Consider the following 18390-nt stretch of genomic DNA (forward strand, 5'->3'; position numbering starts at 1 on the left):
CATTTTCCTTGTTTATGCAGCTCACAGAAATACAGCTGCCATTGCTAATTCAGCTACTTGAAATATACTTCTGGAGTGTTGAGTTATACTGTTGAGGAAGTATCAAATTATTACTATTTTAAGTGAAAATACTATACACTATATATATTTGTTACTTAAGAGCCCCAAATGACTCTGAATAATAAACACAGGCAATACTTATGGGTCCAAAGGGAAGCATTTTAGTTAGAATTAAAAGTTTGGCCCATATGATCTGGTGGTAGGAAATTTTAGGCAATTCCAAAACCCTTTTTTTAAAAAATAAAAGTACACGGCAAACATAAGAATCAAGTGGGTTTGTAACACAGCCATACATTTTCAACCATAGATATCAACTTGATTAAAAAACAAGGCAGTATAAGGTAGCTGTGAGTGAATAATAAATATATTACAGGCATTTTTGTAGAATAGGAATTTAAAGCCCTGTTTCTACTTTTTTCCTACTGTTTTTCTCTACAACTGAAATTCAGATAATAATTATGATATGGCCTATTAGACTATCATAACATATAGCTATGGTTAAGATAAACATTACACAGAGAATATCTTAATATCCTATATATATATTACCCTCTTAGAGCCTCCTACGATCATTAGAGAATAAATGACACTGCTCTACTTCTGCAGCAGGAAAGTGGATAAAAATCACCTAAGATAACCTGCAGCTCCTTCGTGCACTTAGGTGGTAAACAACCTCTCTGGACTCTCAGCTACTCTCAGATTCAGAACACATCTTGCCTCCAGTCTTACCTTCTCTTGACAGCTGTCAACGTCATCTTTCCAACATCCAATCGAATTTTGTCCTGCCATCTACTTATCTTCAATGCTTAGAAACATTAACTGTCCCTTAGACAGGAAAGATCAAACTCCTGACTAGGGCATGTAACAACTTGCCCCCCATCTCCTCCAAGCTCACCAGCCCTCACTCACCTACTGCCCCAGTGAGCGGGCTCCTATGTATTATACTGTTTTATGGGTCCTCTGTGCCCAATCCTCTGAGCCAATGTATTATATTGCTTTGCATTAATAATACCTGACACACAGATTCCAAAGAAAGTCTACTGGTATAGATGTATCTATAGACATAGATATACAGCAGTGCACAGTTCGATTTAAAATGTAACTACCTTCAATCTATATATATCTTCAATCTACGTATTGATGTATAGATATATTTTAAACCAAATTGTGTCCTGTTTTATTGCAAACCAACATGATTCATCATCCATCTCTTAAAAAGACTTAGTTTGTACCTGAATATTTCTGCATGTTGATGAAATCCTACTAAATATCAGATGTACATTTTAACTTCTCTACTCTGTAACGGGGTCTCTTAACTACAAAGGCAGAAAATAAAGGCCTTCTATTCTACATTCATTGTGATAAACTTTAAAGTTAACACTTGTATGTTAAAAGCCCCAAAGTCTATAAAATTGCAATAATTTCTGACAAAAAATAGAATTATTCCCATTTTAAAGGAATCACAAAGATATCATCTTTCTTGACACAAAGTTATGGTACAAATTGTTAAAATATCAGAGTTCATTTACAAATTTTATATATATATTCATGACAATTATAAAATGCTGATGCCTTGATCCTGGCATTTGCCTGAGTCAAATGAATCCAGAAAAAAAGGAAGCTCTTATGACTGTTACTAAAGTTGTTACAAAACAATAGAACTTCCAACTATAGAAACACTGTTTCACTTTAACAACATCTTTAAAATAGTAAAAGAGAATTATGGTGTTATTTCAACATCAAAACCTACTTTATAATTTTCATCCAAACTGAACAGATATGTCCTATTGTCCCTATCAATGGTGAAGTTGTGAGGGAAATGAGAGAGCAGAGAGGTCAATTTCAAAGAAAAATTTTATTTCCCTGTCAACCTAAAGGTATTGTTATTTTAAATGATCTGTATTAAGCCCAATTTTCGAATTACTTTTATTATATGATTGAAAAGATATTACAATGAAAGAATTACAACCACATGATGTAATAAATAACTTTGATAGACACTTAGAATGACTTGGTAGGACTAAGGCTACTTGCAGATGCCACACACTGGATGGCGCTAGGGTTTTCTTTAATTGGGGAGTGGGGGCAGGAAAACCCCTTAACTGGGAAGAAAAGAGATACTACAAACTAACCCCTTCCCCTTCAAAAGTGGGAAGAGATAAGGTTCATAATGCTGATTTAAGATCATATGGAGGTTAAACAGAAAAAGGGAAAAAAGAACACAAGTTTGGAACAGGTTCCTAAACAGGCCATTATTTACAGGCATGTTAGAAGGTCTGATACCAAGTTGTGGAAAGAGCATAGCTTTGGGGCCAGAGACGTTTGCACTAAATCCTCAGTCACCCTCTCAGCAGCCCTGTGATAACCTCTCCTGACTAGACTAGTTCAGGGTCCTCCTAAATGATCCTGTTCACCCAGGCTCTATCCATTCCAATCCATCCTCCACAATACTGTCACACTTACTTCCTAAAAACCAAATCTGGTCATAGAGCCCTATGCTTAAAGGCCATATATATTCAAGATAAAATACTTAGCAAAGCCCTTATTCTCATAATGCTCTTGTCAATCTGATCCTAACCCACTTCTTCAGCTTTATGTGCCCCTGCCCCTTACTCACTCAATACTCTGCCTCGATTCCAATTTTAATTTCATCCAAGGTCTTTCGCAACTCAGAATCTCTGTTGTTCCCTTGCCTGGAATGCCCATTTTAGTTTTCTTCACCCAACAAACCCCTACTCATTCTTTAAGGCCCCATCAAGGGTCCTCTCCACTAGGAAGTATTCCCTAACTCCCCTACGCAGTTAGCCAACCCTCCTTTGTGATCCAAAGATATTTTATTTAAATAACTTATTGTACTGCATTGACATGATCAGTTTACTCGCCCACCCCCTCTCTGATCCTGCAACTTGCTCTCTTCCTCTCACTGATACCCACACAACTCGAACTGTGAGTACCTCTAAGGCAGGATTATCTTTGGATCCCCAGTGCCTAGTATCCACCAAGTATCCAATAAACGTTTATCAAATAAAAAAAAAATATGAAGAAATGAGTGAGAGAATGAATGACTACCCTCATGGCAGTCTGAGCATCTAAGACCTAAGAAGTTTGATGAATGAGATTTGTGAGAATCAAAGGAAGAGGACGGAGACAAAAGGATGGATGTGATTTCATAAAGTGATAAAATATGTACTATCTATCTATCTATCTATCTATTTATATATTACTTAAGGGACCCAAATGGCCATGAATAATAAATACAGATAATATTTATGGGTACAAAGGTAAGTGCATTATTCATCCTAGAGGCTGGAACTACTCTTTCTAAGCCATTACTATCTTGATAGGTCAAAATGTTTTTTGGCACACACAGTAAGTTGGAAAATGTGAACTATGTATCTGTCAAACAGTAACAAAGTACAGTTTAACCTAGTAAGTGCTATTCAACTCCTTCTGTGCCTCTATAATCCATTTATCTAAATCCCACTTAGTTGGAGGATTATAGTTCTCATATATCTAAATAACTCTTTCCAAAGTTTAGGTGAATGGTTCACACATACAGTAAACAAGGCTGTACAAATCAGCTATCTGGTTTCACAAAAGAAAATAAAAATTTCATGTGACATGTACATTTTCCTGAAAAGAAAAAGATACAAAGGAAGGAAATTAGTATCACGCCAAATACGCAATTAAAAACTGTCTAAAGATAGATTGGTTTTTTCCCTGAGCCCCTAAAAAGAGAAGAACTGGCCAAGAATTCCAAAGGAAGAAGCCAAAAGAGAAAAGAACCACTAAAAACAGATCTGAAACCTCTATGGAAACATGAGGCTTCATAGTAACAGACAGGGAAGAGCTTAAGGAAATATAAAGCTGATCTTCAAATAGCCACATAAAAAGGGAATGCTGGAATAGTAATTTTTAAAAAGCAGTGCTAGTCGAGGTGCCTAAATGGATCAGAAACAGTCAAAATACATAGTAAAAAGAATGTTATTATCACAAGGTCTCATCAATTAGAATAGAAATGGGAATTTAACTAATACCTCCCTAAAACTAGAATTTATTTATTGAATTTTAGCATTTGAAATAAACACAAACACTCCTTAGGTTTGGGGAAAACTTGCTAATCTTTGACCTCACAGTTGGTATATACCAGTTAGGACTAGGAGTAGAGGAAACAGGCATTAGTATTCATTGATTCTTAAAGAAATTAGAAATGAGAAGCCTAACTGAACCAGAGTCACAAGGATTTGAAACCTCCCTCCCCTGGTCTTATGAAATAGAAAATATTTCTTTGTAGTAATGTAAGATCTTGATCTCAATTAATAATGCTGCACAAAATTATATTTCTATAATAGTATTGCATGTTTATGATCTATGATAATCCTAACTGAACTTGGACTCTAAGTTTTCTGACAAAATCACCTATTTACCCTTAGCAAAAGAAAGAAGGCTGCCTGTTGGTAGTTGTTTATAGTTTAGAGTTCATTAATGTCATTATTACATTTGAACATACTGTAAATTGGTGACAGAATGTAAACTAGCCACTAAATTAATTCTTAATTTGTTAATCCCATTAGCCAAAATGTAGGACCAAGTTCTAACATCACGCATGTATTTCAACTTTATCTGAAATACAATAATTATATCTTCCCAGTTTTATAATTAGGGAAAAACTCCTAAAAACTGCAAATAATGCCAAACAAAACATAGATCCCAAACAACATTGATAAGTCACAATTCCACAGAAAATGTTATATTCAGTGACATTGGACTTTTATGACTTTTTTCTCCTTAAGTGTCCTTTCTGGAAATGAATGTTAGTTATTTCTATATGACCCTTACTTTATAGTATTCATCTTCTGACCTGCTTCTCCAAGAAAAAAGGAAAACTAAGAAAGCTTATATTCTTTAAATTTCAATATTTTATGGCTTTATTTGTTCAAATAATGTACTTAAAATTACGTGAACTATGACTAAGAGATTTATTAAATAGCAAATGAAGTTACAAAATGTATCTTATTGTTTCTAAATTAACATAGTGACAATAGTGGTTAAGAGCATGGACTCTAACCATCATGCCTAGGTTCAAATCCCAGATCTGTGACCTTAAACAAGTTACTTAACCTCTCTGTCCTCAGTTTTCCAAACAGTAAAATAAATGGCGCTAATAATAGTACCTACCTCACAGAGTGGTAGTTAGACAAGTTAACATAGCTAAAGTGCTTGGAATAGTGACCTCTATATAACTGTTTGCTGTTGTTATTTCATCTGTAAAAGAAGCTGAGACAGGTGTTGCACATATTTCATTTTATCTAACCTTTTCTTTTATAATAATCTGAAGAAAAACATATCTTTCTTCCCTTCAAAATTCTCACAATCCTAATGGTCTTAACTTTTCCAGAAATTCTACAACTATAGCCTAGATGATAAATATTTCCTAAGGTGAAAGACCACATAGATGAGAGTTATCTCACTCTCTTTCCTAATTCAATAAAACACGATGACATTGACTTTTAGGACATTCTGGAATTTGGAGCATTTGTCAAATAACAAAATAGAATTATAAATTAGTCAGACTATAATTACTAAAATTCTCAGTTATTCTTTCTCCATTTATCTTCAGCTTACTCTGTGCCAAAAAAAGAGGGAGGGGGTAAAATGGCCCCCAAAACTCTCATGCAATAAAAGTTGATACAATTGAACATCAATACTACCTTTATCACTTCCATAATAATAGAACACTGTTTTACTGAGAGCACACCACCGTTTCTGCCACTCAAATCCCAGAAAGCTGTGATCTACAATAAAGTGGAAAAAGGAAGAGTTTAGATAAAACACATTACATATGTAAATATCACGCCATTTCCTCCTTGTAAAAGGAAAAAGTAAGTTAACATGATTTCTAGGGTTCCTTTTAGCTCTAAAATTCTCTGACTAATTAAACTTACATCTTCTTTTCCAAAAGACAAACAGAAAACAGAGCTAAAAGGAATAAAGCAAAGCAGAGATGGCGCTGCTACATTTATGGGATCAACTGCACCGCTAACAAACTTTCCTGACAGGGACAGTCAAAAAGGGATTTGACTATACAGTCTTGAGATAAGTGATTCATCTGGGTCTCATTTTCTTATCTGTTATAAAAGGGAGGGGGTTGAAGTTGATCTAGATTATTTCTACTCTTTCAGCTTTAAAATTCAGCTAAGAAAGCTAAGAGAAGCAAATGGACTATAAATAGAAAGGCTCAAAGGAACTAACTGAGAGATAAGCAGAATGGTAATGAAGAGACTTTCTGCTTTTTATGTCCCGTTTCATAACACCACCTCCATATTTCATCTCCATTAAATATTGGTGTTGAAAGAGTGAGACCATATGGTCAACTCCCAATTATCACAGCCAATGGAGAGGAACACTGAATGAATAACAGAAAATGGCAGACAACATGCCGGGCCTGATCTGAACCACAGCAGACCTGGTGTATGCCAGGTCAGGTGCAGGATAACCCGCTGCTCAGCTGGGTGGGATAACGGTGAGAAATCCCATCCTTGAGAATACAGTCATGGCCCACAGCCTTCCACTAACAGGCAGGAAATAGCTCCTGAATCATTTACAAATAACCAAGGTTGACAAGTAAAACCCTGACCAAATGTTTTGTTATTAAAAATGATCTAGAACTAGAGTCTGTATTTGATGGTTTGGATAATGTCATCCAGATTTTTCTTGGAGTCTTAAAACTCTTCAATCACCTAAACAGAATATTGGCTCCACATGTTTACCGCAAGCACGTTTTATCTGAGGATGAAACCACTTTTAGATTTTCCATTAGAATCTTACGGTTTACCTTTTCTGCGTTTTTCCAGGTAGCCAGCCTTGAAAACACAAGGAAGGTCCTGTGCAGCAATTGGAGGAAACTGGTTTCCTGTGGGAAGTAGGAGAGGAAAAAAAAAGGAGTGAGAAATCCATTTCTGAAAAGCCAAGTACCAGATCTCATTAGATTCAGTGTACTTTTAATTACCCAAATTAATTAAATCCAAGCCTGTTAGCTTTGTTTCAGATCCAGTCCATAGACAAGGCCCTCTCCTCCTGTACATCTCAAGAGCAAAAAAGTATTCTATACTCCTATATCTTAATATATTATGCTCCCCCAAATACAGTAATATTATGAAACAACGATCGCTGAAGGGCAATACTTCTCGACCTACACTCTGTAAAGAAAGGACTAGGAAACTATTAAAAATAAATGCAAAGACAAAGAGAAGTTAAGAATTTCACATAAATCATATAAGCCTCTTTACATTTATAGTGGATAAACAATTTTGCATATTGACTCTTACCTGCATATCCCTATTCCTACCAAGGAAAAACAAAATGATTTCTCCCCAAACTTGAATGCTAAAATTTGTTTCTCTGAGTCCAAAGCAAATATTCTCTCTTCCTAATTGTACTCACAGACGTTGAGTACAGACGTTCAACTGAATGAGTATGCTTTAGGTTTTTTTAGGGCATTTGAGAGTCTAAAACTAGGTAGATAGATCTGATAGAACTATCATAAACGACTAATAGATGCCTACAAAAAATTCAAAGATTAAGCCAAAAGTTAAGTCAATTAGAAATCACATATTCATGGTCATAGATGATAGGTTACTCCATAATTGCACAAGTGTTCGATATTTTTATAAACTTCATTAGAAATATAATACAGTTATCTCAGCATTTTACTAGAAGTCTAACAAGTGAAAACAACCAATCTAATGAAAGTTTCCACGGATTACACACAGTGGAAATAGTTTCAATATAGTTTATGATAAAAAAAGTGTTTTGATAGGGAGCTTATTAAATACAACTTGATCACAGAATTACCAGCTGGGTTTTTTAAAATATGGGGATCATAGTAGCAGTGATAAAACCATAGATATTTTTCCTTAAGAAATAAAGCTTAAAATTGAAGCACTAATTTAAGTTCCTTGATAGATCAATTTCACTCAGTAAACATAAAACAATATCATTAAAATATATTTAAAATAGAGCACCAATTTTGAAATGTATATAAAGTTTTAGGGAAAGCCAGTATAAATACTTGAATAGTTGTTCAATAAATGGATCCATGTTTCTTTTTTTTCAGAATAAACTTGATCTATACAAAGGAAGAAGCTATTTACTATAATATTTTTGTATATAAAAATCACATACAAATCTCCATAATATACAAAGAACTCACACTGCTTAACAACAAAAAAACAAACAACCCGATCAAAAAATGGGCAGAGGACATGAACAGACATTTCTCAAAAGAAGATATGAATATGGCCAATAGACACATGAAAAGATGTTCATCATCGCTAATCATCAGGGAAATGCAAATCAAAACTACACTAAGATATCACCTTACACCCGTTAGATTGGCAAAAACATCCAAAACCAAGTGACAAATGTTGGAGAGGTTGTGGAGAAAAAGGAACCCTCATACACTGTTGGTGGGAATGCAAACTGGTACAGCCACTATGGAAAACAGTATGGAGATTTCTCAAAAAGTTAAAAATAGAAATACCCTATGACCCAGCCATCCCATTACTGGGAACCTGATATCAGAAATCTCAAGAGTCCGTTGCACCCCTATGTTCATCGCAGCATTATTTACAATAGCCAAGACGTGGAACCAGCCTACATGCCCAGAAACTGATGATTGGATAAAGAAGATGTGGTATATATACACAATGGAATACTACTCAGCCATAAAAAAAAGACAAAATTGGCCCATTCACAACAACGTGGATGGACCTCGAGGGTATTATGTTAAGTGAAATAAGCCAGTCAGAGAAAGACGAACTCTATATGACTCCACTCATAGGTGGAAATTAGTATATTGATAAGGAGATCTGATCGGTGGTTACCCGGGAAAAGGGGGGGTGGGGGGAGGGCACAGAGGGGGAAGTGGTGTACCCACAACATGACTAACAAAAATATACAACTGAAATCTCACAAGGTTGTAATCTATCATAACATTAATAAAAAAAAAAAAATCACATACAGAAATCTTATCTATGTGAACAGGTCCTAGTCAACCACTAAATTAAAGAGGGTGACTGTGGTTTGATTTTTTTTTAAAAAAGAAAAAAATGATTAATAGCACTTTTTTATTAACCTAGGTTACTGACAAAAAAGTAAATATGGAAATATTATATCACATAAGAATATGAAATTCTAGCTAATATAAAATCATTTAGGAAAATTTCCTTTCTAAATAAGATTCCTGAAAATAAAGTACTTACTTCTCCAACTAAGCAAGACCACAGTTTACTGTCTGTGGAAGTTTGCTTGTGCTCAGGCTTTTTTTTAACTGGCCTGTAGAGTTCTTAAGTCAACCACACAAAATCTCTTTGCGAGAAACATCATATCACATCATCTTAGAACGAGAAAGCAAATATATTCATGATATATTTTAGTATGATTATTGTGTGTCATGAAAAAATTTACAAGCAATTTGTCCACAGTGGTAAAAACAAGAATATTCACTGCAAATATCCTATAAATAATTTTATGTCTTTAAGATGATGGAAATAAACTCCTAAGCACTGTCCATTTAGGATGAAATTAAACTACAGAAGGAAGAGGACATGGGAAGGAATTAATTACCTCCACTTGGCTAGATAAGGCTCATTGAGAAGTAGTCCTATGACCCACTCACTTCCATTCGGCATAATAAATGTTCTAAATTAACCCTCTCAAACTTAAGAAGAAACTTTAAACTATTCTGAAGAGAAATGGGCACCTTTAACATAGCTTTGAACTTTAAAAAGTTACTGGTCAGAAAAAAAAGGAGCAGGAGAAAAAGAAGAGGAGGAGGAACAGGAGGGAAATTAGAATTTACTAGGGTGAATATATCTATTACCAGAGGCTTTTGCTTTAAGAAAATGTTGATTAAATTTCCACCTGATAAATCACAATAAAGTTTAATGTCACAAGCAATACTTATTCTGAATTCTAAATTCATGTTTCTAATATATAACCTTTTATTTCATTCCTAAAGTGGAAAAAAAGCAAGTTTTCTAACTGAAATTTCATTTTTCTAAATCTTTTTTGCTATTTGTCCAATATCTAGGATTTGTTCAAGACACATGCAAAATTTTTTTTAAAAAGTTTAATAGTAATACCTTTAGATTTTAAGTTCTTAGAAGAACCATTTGATTTCTATAGAATCATAAACATACCAAAACAATACTTTTAGACGGTAGAAATTGAAAACTTGTAACATGACATAAAAAGTAGTAATTCCTCTTCAAAAAACATGAATTATCACATAATTCAGACCTCATACCACTATACCAACAATTATCAATAGTACATCACCATTGAGGAAGATTCACATTGATCAAAAGAATTAAGACTATATAAATGCAGGTATAATGATACATGAAGAAAAGGAAGGTAAGGCTCTTTACAAACCTATCTGAGCTGCCAAACGTTTGCCAAACACCACAATTACATTATCTCACCATGGGAAACTATGCAACACAGCCAATCACAGCACATTCCAACAAATTCACAACACCTTATCAGCTCTGCTTCACTATCAAAACTCACACCCTTGTCCCAAAAGTAAGTTTAGCACCCAGCCTTAATCCTTTAGCACAATAGTAGGCATTCAGTAAATATTGGCTTTTATTAATTGTTATAATTAAATATTACTATTATATGTTAGTATAACTGTAACTAGTAATTCAAATGAATAGATGCCAATGTGAATGTAAAACTATTTAATGTTGCTTAGAGAATTTTACCTGGAAAGATGGAAAAAAGTATGATTTGGTAATTGCACAAGTTAAGCATTGCAGTTATTTTAAAAGCAGTTCAAAGGTTTCCTTCTGCTTAGGTGAAAGTGGTTGATGAAGAAATTATATCCTAACCAAGGGGAGAAAAAAAATAAACCTATACTCTACGGCAGCCTATTTATAGTGCAGACAATTACTACATGGGCTTGCTTAAGTGGCAAAAGTTTTCAGTACCCTGAAGAAATAAGCATATACTGACAAAGACTAGTCTTTTTTTAATAAAATGAGCATGTATTTCTTATAGAACAGTCCTACTCTTCTAAAGCAGGTCAAAATATTAGACCTTAAAATTAACACCCTACAAGAGTAGGCAAGGAATGGGTCTTCTCCAACTTGCAATTTCTGAATCTGAAACATGCAAAATGATAACAAGATCACAAGGAATTCAAATAAACATGCAGCAACTCCTAGCAACTCAATGGGAAAAAGGCTACAGTAGTGTACTCCAAATTTCTTACACTTAGTTTGGTATTTTATTCACAAGGTCACTGTTTAAAAGACAACTCAAGAGTTCTGGAATGTGTCTTGAAACTTTTGCCTTAAAAACAAACTGTGTAGGGGGCCGGCTCCGTGGCCGAGTGGTTAAGTTCGCATGCTCTGCTGCGGCGGCCCAGGTTTCGGATCCTGGGCGAGGACATGGCACCGCTCGTCAGGCCACATTGAGGTGGCATCCCACATCCCACAACTAGAAGGACCTGCAACTAAGATATACAACTGTGTACAGGGGAGGGTTTGAGGAGATAAAGCAGAAGGAAAAAAAAGGAAGATCGGCAACAGTTGTTAGCCCAGGTGCCAATCTTTGGAAAACAAACAAAAAAAAACTGTGTATATAGTGGACACAGTCTACTAGCAAGCTAAAGGAATGGGTTCTAGAATCTGAAAAATAGAGAAGAATAGAAAAGTATGAAAGTCAAAAACAAATTACCTAAAAACTAAGGTATCACCCAATCTTGGCAATTTTATGAACTATTGTTTTAACTTTTTTCCTTGACTCTAGGATGAAAAACACTGGAATGCTTAAACATCTGAAATGTATTTAAGAAATAAGGTTTTTGTTTTAAAGATTTTATTTTTCCTTTTTCTCCCCAAAGCCCCGGCACATACTTGTGTACTTTTAGTTGTGGGTCCTTCTAGTTGTGGTATGTGGGATGCCGCCTCAGCATGGCCTGATGAACGGTGCCATGTCTGTGCCCAGGATTTGAACTGGTGAAACCCCGGGCCATTGAAGTGGAGCACGCAGACTTAACCACTAGGCCATGGGGCTGGCCCCAAGAAATGTTTTATCTTTCAAAAAGTTTTAACTATAAAAAATAATTATTTCAAAGGGAAAAATAATTATTTTGATTTCAGAGAAAAATATGAATTTTCTTTGGCAGGAACTATCATTAGGGCATATTTCAGATGTTAGATTGGTTGGGTATAAGACCAGTCTTGGCATTAGCAAGGTGGACACCTGAATTACTGTATGTAGGATAAGGGATGGTGGAAAAGTAGGTCCATATCATAAAATGCTTTACTTGGAAGAAAAGGCCTTGAACAGCATGAAAATTCCTAGGAGAGGGGAGTGAGGGCGATGAAGAGAGTTAAGAGTTAGGGGGAGAAAGAGTTAGAGGGAAGAGAGGAATCCAATCATCCTTTCTTTTTTGTACCTCTTTTCTCAAAATAATCTAAATTACCAAACTTTGTTTAATTTACAATTTTGTCCGGCACTAGTTGTCTCAATGCGATATTCCTGGACCTTCTCCAAGATTGTCACGTCTCCTAATCCCTCCTCCCTGACACACACAGACACACACAGACACACACAGACACACACTTACATTAACTATATCCCAGTCTGTTACCTCTTTAAATGCATTTATTTTTCTAAGACTTATAGTCAGGCATCACTTCCAGAGTGCAACTTAAAGCAAAGATTTTTCTTTTTTTTTACATCTGTGTAAGATCTAACTACTGAGTTCTGGAATTAGCTTTTTAAAATTCAGTTTCCTTTCTACCTACTTGGCTTTTCATGTGGGACTACGGATAGGCCTCAAGGGACGTGAGTGATTTGAAGACATTTTCAAAACAGACATCTGTTTTTCACTATCCTTTTTATCTTTTGACATGCAACTTTGGTGACCAATTTAAATGCTAGACTTCCAAAGACTCTAAAGCCTCATTTCACTATTTATCATTAATAAACTACTACAATATCATCAGCTTCATCGCATTAATATGTTCACAGCTTTACGGTTGGTTGACCTAGACTTTGCACAAAATTCCTGCTGGGTTTCTGAGTCTCACCTTTCACTGGCTTCAATTTACTCATCTTTTACTGGCTTTTGTCTTTATCACATGGCATTTGTATAGGTTTCAACATGAACACTAAACTTTCAATTAGTATAATTTTTCCCTCTACCTTTACACAACTGAAGATTTCTTTACCCTAAGATTGGAAAAGAATGAAGATATATATATTAAAAAAAAAAGATTGTTTTTGCTCATAAGAATTTTCCCTAAGTCAAGATCTTGGTTTAGTCAAATATTCTGTCACCACACCTTGTGACTGCTTTCCTTGAACTGCAAAAAGTTAATAAGTCCCTCAACAATATCTTTTTTTCTCTCAATTGATATGAACAAAACATCCATGAGTTTATCTAAATCTTTTTAAATTCTTCATTTTCACCTGATAATTGGAATACTGAGTTCCATAAATTGGCCACCTCCTGGGGGGAGATAGCGCTTCCCTTCGTCTATTCTGACTTACACGTGATACTTTTTTAAATGCCTGGTCATTCTAGCACTCCTGAATTTGATAAATGGACACCCCCCCTTTTTTTTTTTTTACAGTATCCACCCACTTGATGATTGCTTTATATTTAAAACACATATTAGGCTTCAATTTTCCAAGAACAGTAATCATTTTAGTTTCTCATTTCATGTTGGCAGTACCTTCTCCTCCCTTGATCATCTCAGTGGTTATTTGATTGTCTAGGTTAACTTCTCCAGCTTGAGTTCATTTTTCTTTAGAAGCGGTCATCAGAATTGAAGTATATTTTCAGACAATATTTAATGCATATAATTTTGTACAAAGGTAGAAAAATGCTTTATGTTTTGTTTCCTGTATCTTTCCAGAAAATGTCCAGTATCTTGTAGACATTTCTGGCAAAGGGTACTTTGCTTTAGGAAACAGTCTATAAATGAGCCTCAGCTCCCAGAGCTATTACTGGTTCAGAACTCATTACTCCACATGTGCAATTTAACTACACTTTACTTCACATTTGCACAGAAACTTAGATGTCATTTTCCCTGTTTCAAGAGAATATAGAATGGATAGAATGACACAGAATTGCTGACACTTTTTTTCCTTATTATTCTAAAAGGTTTTAAGTACAAAAATTCACTAGTATACTTGCAAAACGAAACAAAAAAGACTATGCCCTACCAAGGGAGAGAATCATAAACTTAACTTGGATATAAATATTAAATAAAATGGTTTCATGATACAGCAAATACCTAGAAGTTTAGTTTTACATTAACACTGACTTCAAGATGCATGGTATAGCTTCACTAAGTCTGTGATGAAATCCCAGCTCTGCAAATCTGTGACCTTCAGTGAGTCACTAAGCCTCTCTATGTATCACTTTCCTCATCGAAAACATGAAAAAAATTAGATTAGAGCATCTCCAAGGTCCTCCCAATCCTAGGACTCCATGAAAGACATCCACACTAATATGTTTCTTGCATTTTCAGTAAGAAATGGCCAAGGTCCAAGATAGATTCAACTTTCAAAGATGTCAAATGTGGAAACTGTTCACAACATATATTTTCATAGAGCAACTGTGGATTTAGCATAGAACTGTTTTATGTCATTTCAAAAGTTTAATTTCTAGCTAGAATCTTGGCCTGGAATATCTGTGAAAGAAAATAAATATATAAGTTAAATATTTTTCATATTCTAATAATTCTCCCCTCCATATGGAAAACTTGGAACTTAAAATCTTTTTATCAGTCTTTTTAGTGACAAAAAGAAAATTATTTTGTGTTCAGTGGACATATCAAACAATAATAACCTTTAAGAAAATAATCACTACAATAACTAAAAGATTACTAATTATGTTTCTTTAGCATAGTCCTTTCACAGAGCTCATTTTCTCACTTATCACTATTGCTCTCTTCAGAAAGGATAAACCAATGAATGCACTAGTACTGGTGATCTCTAAGGATATCATGATATTTTCTTAAAAAAAAATTACTCAAATCATGCTTAGACACAAAGATGGTCAACTACCAATTAGTAGGACCACAAAATTCCCAGGGGGGTTAAGCCCTTGGGACAAGGCTTTAATGACTGATAAAGTGGCCCACGTGATGACACCGGGGGCAAAAGCAGAGGGTGTAACTCACAGGTTTGCCATCTGTTAGTCTCCCCCGCTCCCCTACCCCCCGTAAAGTGGCAAGTCACTTTGAAAGCTACCAAGCAAAAACTGAATAACCATTAGGGTAATTCAAGTTTGCCTTTATTAACTCTACTACTTGAAAGGGAAATTCCAATAACCTCAGGAGAGTTCCAATATGTCTTCATTAGGTCTATCCAAAAGCAAAGAAGACAATAGCTATTATATGCATGCAAGAAATGCTTCGTGAATATGATCCAAAACATATATTAAAGGTCTGTTTAGAGTCCAATCAAAAGCTTTTATTTTATATCAAAACATATATACATATATAATTGTGGCTGCTACTAATTTTCACGGAAATCTACCAAAATACATAAAATTCAAATGGCAATGATAGTTTAATTAAGAGAATAGTTAAGAATCAAAATTAAGAGAAATCTGAAATCAAGTGTGCTCATCAATATCCATTAATATAATAGTCAAAAAGCCACAGATCCAAGTATGTGCGGATTATATTATCCAGAGTTACATTTTCCTTCTCATTCACTTAAAACTGCTTCTTATATTTTAGAGTTCACTTAAGTAGGTGACCAGAATTAAACTACCTAATTAATATATCCGAAGATTGCTTTTTCAGATAAATTTTTAATATAGGACTGCTGTCCCTAACTCATAAAATTAGATGTAAAAAAAAACTCTTTAAAATTTCTCATTCTTTGGTGTAGTGATAGACCATGAGGTATCACACTTTTATAACACATGAAAATGATTCCTTATAGAATTTTAAAATGCTTTTTATCTAAAAATTTGAGAGTTACTGACTTATGGAAACCCCTGTAAGACTCCCTCAATTATTTACAGGGATGAAAGCATACCAATATACTGAATCATTTAAAAATAAGGTTCAAAATGAGAAATTTCACTCTACAAACAAGTCTACTATTTCATATATTTATAATACAGGGCACCCTTTATGCTTTTATATTTTGGTAAAGGCTGCTTATTAGTAAAATATCATTAGATTTCACAGAAAGAATTTGAATCAATTTTTATGTCCTAGATAGAATAACTTTTCAGCTACTTGGTATCTGTCTACATCTTTTTTATTTTCCCAGTGGCTTAAAACAACACAAATTTATTATCTTACAGTTCTGAGGGTCAGAAGTCCAAAAAAGCACCTCACTGGGCTAACATCAAGACATCAGCAAGTTCCTTCTGGAGGCTCCAGGGGAGAACCTATTTCCTTGTCTTTCCAGCTCCCAGAGGCTGAACTATTTCATTGGCTAGGGCCCCCTTCCATCTTCAAAGCCAGTAAGATGACTGGTCCTCACAACGCCCTCTCTTTGGTTTTGATTCTTCTGCTTCCTTCTTCCCCATTTAAGGATTCTTTTATTTACAATGGGGCCACCTAGATAATCTCCTTATTTTAAGGTCAGCTGATCAGCAAATTTATTCCATCTGCAACCTTAATTCTCCTTGCCATGTAACTACACATTCACTGGTTCCAAGGATTAGAATTTGGACTTCTTTGAGGGACTATTATTGTGTATATTGTACCCCTCATTATACATATCAATTGGCTACTGATTTTTGTATATATATGTACGTATATATCTACCTATATCTTAATCATCTTCTCTGTAGCAAGGAAAAAATTAATTGAATTCAGAAAAACAACAGCCCTTTTAAAAAGTCTATGATACACAAATGCTTTGCAAAACTGAGATACAAGCTTAAAAGGAATACACCTTTAAATTCTCCTTAAGTTAAAAATAAAATTTTAAATATATCAAATTTTCACGGATACTCTAAATAATACAAAATTAAATACATACAATTATGAACTAGGTTTTAATGTTTTTCTTTAACACAAAGAGGTGCCTCAGTCTGATTTTGCCTCTTAGAATTGTATTCAAATCCTAAGGGTCTTGGATTCAAATTATAGCTTGACCACTCTGTGACTTAGACAAGTTTCTTGATTTCATTAACTTTAGTTTTCAAATTTGTGAATGTAACTAATAAGAGGGCACACTACAGAGAATTACTATGGAGATTTAGTAGGATAGCACTTAAGATAGCTCTAAGAAATGCTAGTTCTTATTACTATTATTTTAAAATGGCAATTCAGATTTGCCAAGTCCATTGTTCCATACACAAGAAAACAATCAGAAAGCTGAAAAGATAAACCACTACAATAAAATGTGAAAGCCAAACACCTTTTAACAATACAAATTCCTTTCCAGCTATAGATATTTGGGGGAAAAAAATCTGATGCACGCACAAAAAAATATTTGATGGTATTGTACATAGTAAAGATTAGTATAAATGAAAAGGAACACTCAATTCATGTATTAAACAAATATTTATTAGTAAGTATTATGTGCCAGGTCCTTTTCTAAATATTACCTAAAGTAGGCAACTAGGAAAAATAAACTCAATCTCATTGAAAACTTGTTGGCAGCATTTTAAAAGTCAAATGATTTATGTATAAAATTTTAAAAATAATTACTAATTAGCTTACTCCTTCCTTACCTATGCTACCTCTATATCAAACACAAGACTTTCTATATTGCTAGACCATGTCATAAGCCGCTTTTTTTTAAAAGCATTGTCAAATATATACAGATATCAGCATGGGTCAGTGAGGTAATAATAATGCAACAGCTAACATTTAGTAAGCATTTAGCACGAGTTAAGCATGATACAGCCATCATGTCATTCATTCTCCCACAGCCCCCAAAGGGAGGCATTATTAGCTCCATGTTATCAAGGGGAAATCAAGGTCACAGTTAAGTGGTGGATCCAGGACCCTAGATTCTGTCCAACAAAGCCCATTCTCTGAAACGCTATGTTCTACTCTTGATGGAAGAAGTGACTCCATCTATAGAAACTATATGACCACATCATTGAATTACTGCTCTATAGCACTAAAGTAAGCATGATTATATAAAATTAACTCCTTAACAGCAGAATAATATATTTTAAAATACTATGCATTTAAAATTCTAGAACGTTTTTTTCATTTTCTACAAGATTTTAGAGAAGTCAATTTTGCTTCCTAAAAATGTCTTTTTGTTTTTCAGATTGGCACCTGAGCTAACATCTGTTGCCAATCTTTTCTTCTT

The 18390-nt window shown here is 34.4% G+C and overlaps 1 protein-coding gene across 1 annotated transcript in view; it reads right to left on the reverse strand.

The window, feature by feature from the left end:
- SKAP2 (src kinase associated phosphoprotein 2) overlaps positions 1-18390 on the reverse strand; it is a 169514-nt gene that overhangs the window by 60068 nt on the left and 91056 nt on the right. The window contains exons 5-6 of the mRNA XM_005609268.4: positions 6896-6973; positions 5772-5855 (exon numbers count right to left, since the gene is read on the reverse strand). Coding sequence (XP_005609325.1) covers positions 5772-5855; positions 6896-6973 — 162 coding nt within the window. The remainder of the gene's footprint in view (positions 1-5771; positions 5856-6895; positions 6974-18390) is intronic.

The sequence above is a fragment of the Equus caballus genome, chromosome 4 (genome assembly GCF_041296265.1).
Source record: "Equus caballus isolate H_3958 breed thoroughbred chromosome 4, TB-T2T, whole genome shotgun sequence".
In the NCBI taxonomy this organism is placed as follows: domain Eukaryota; kingdom Metazoa; phylum Chordata; class Mammalia; order Perissodactyla; family Equidae; genus Equus; species Equus caballus.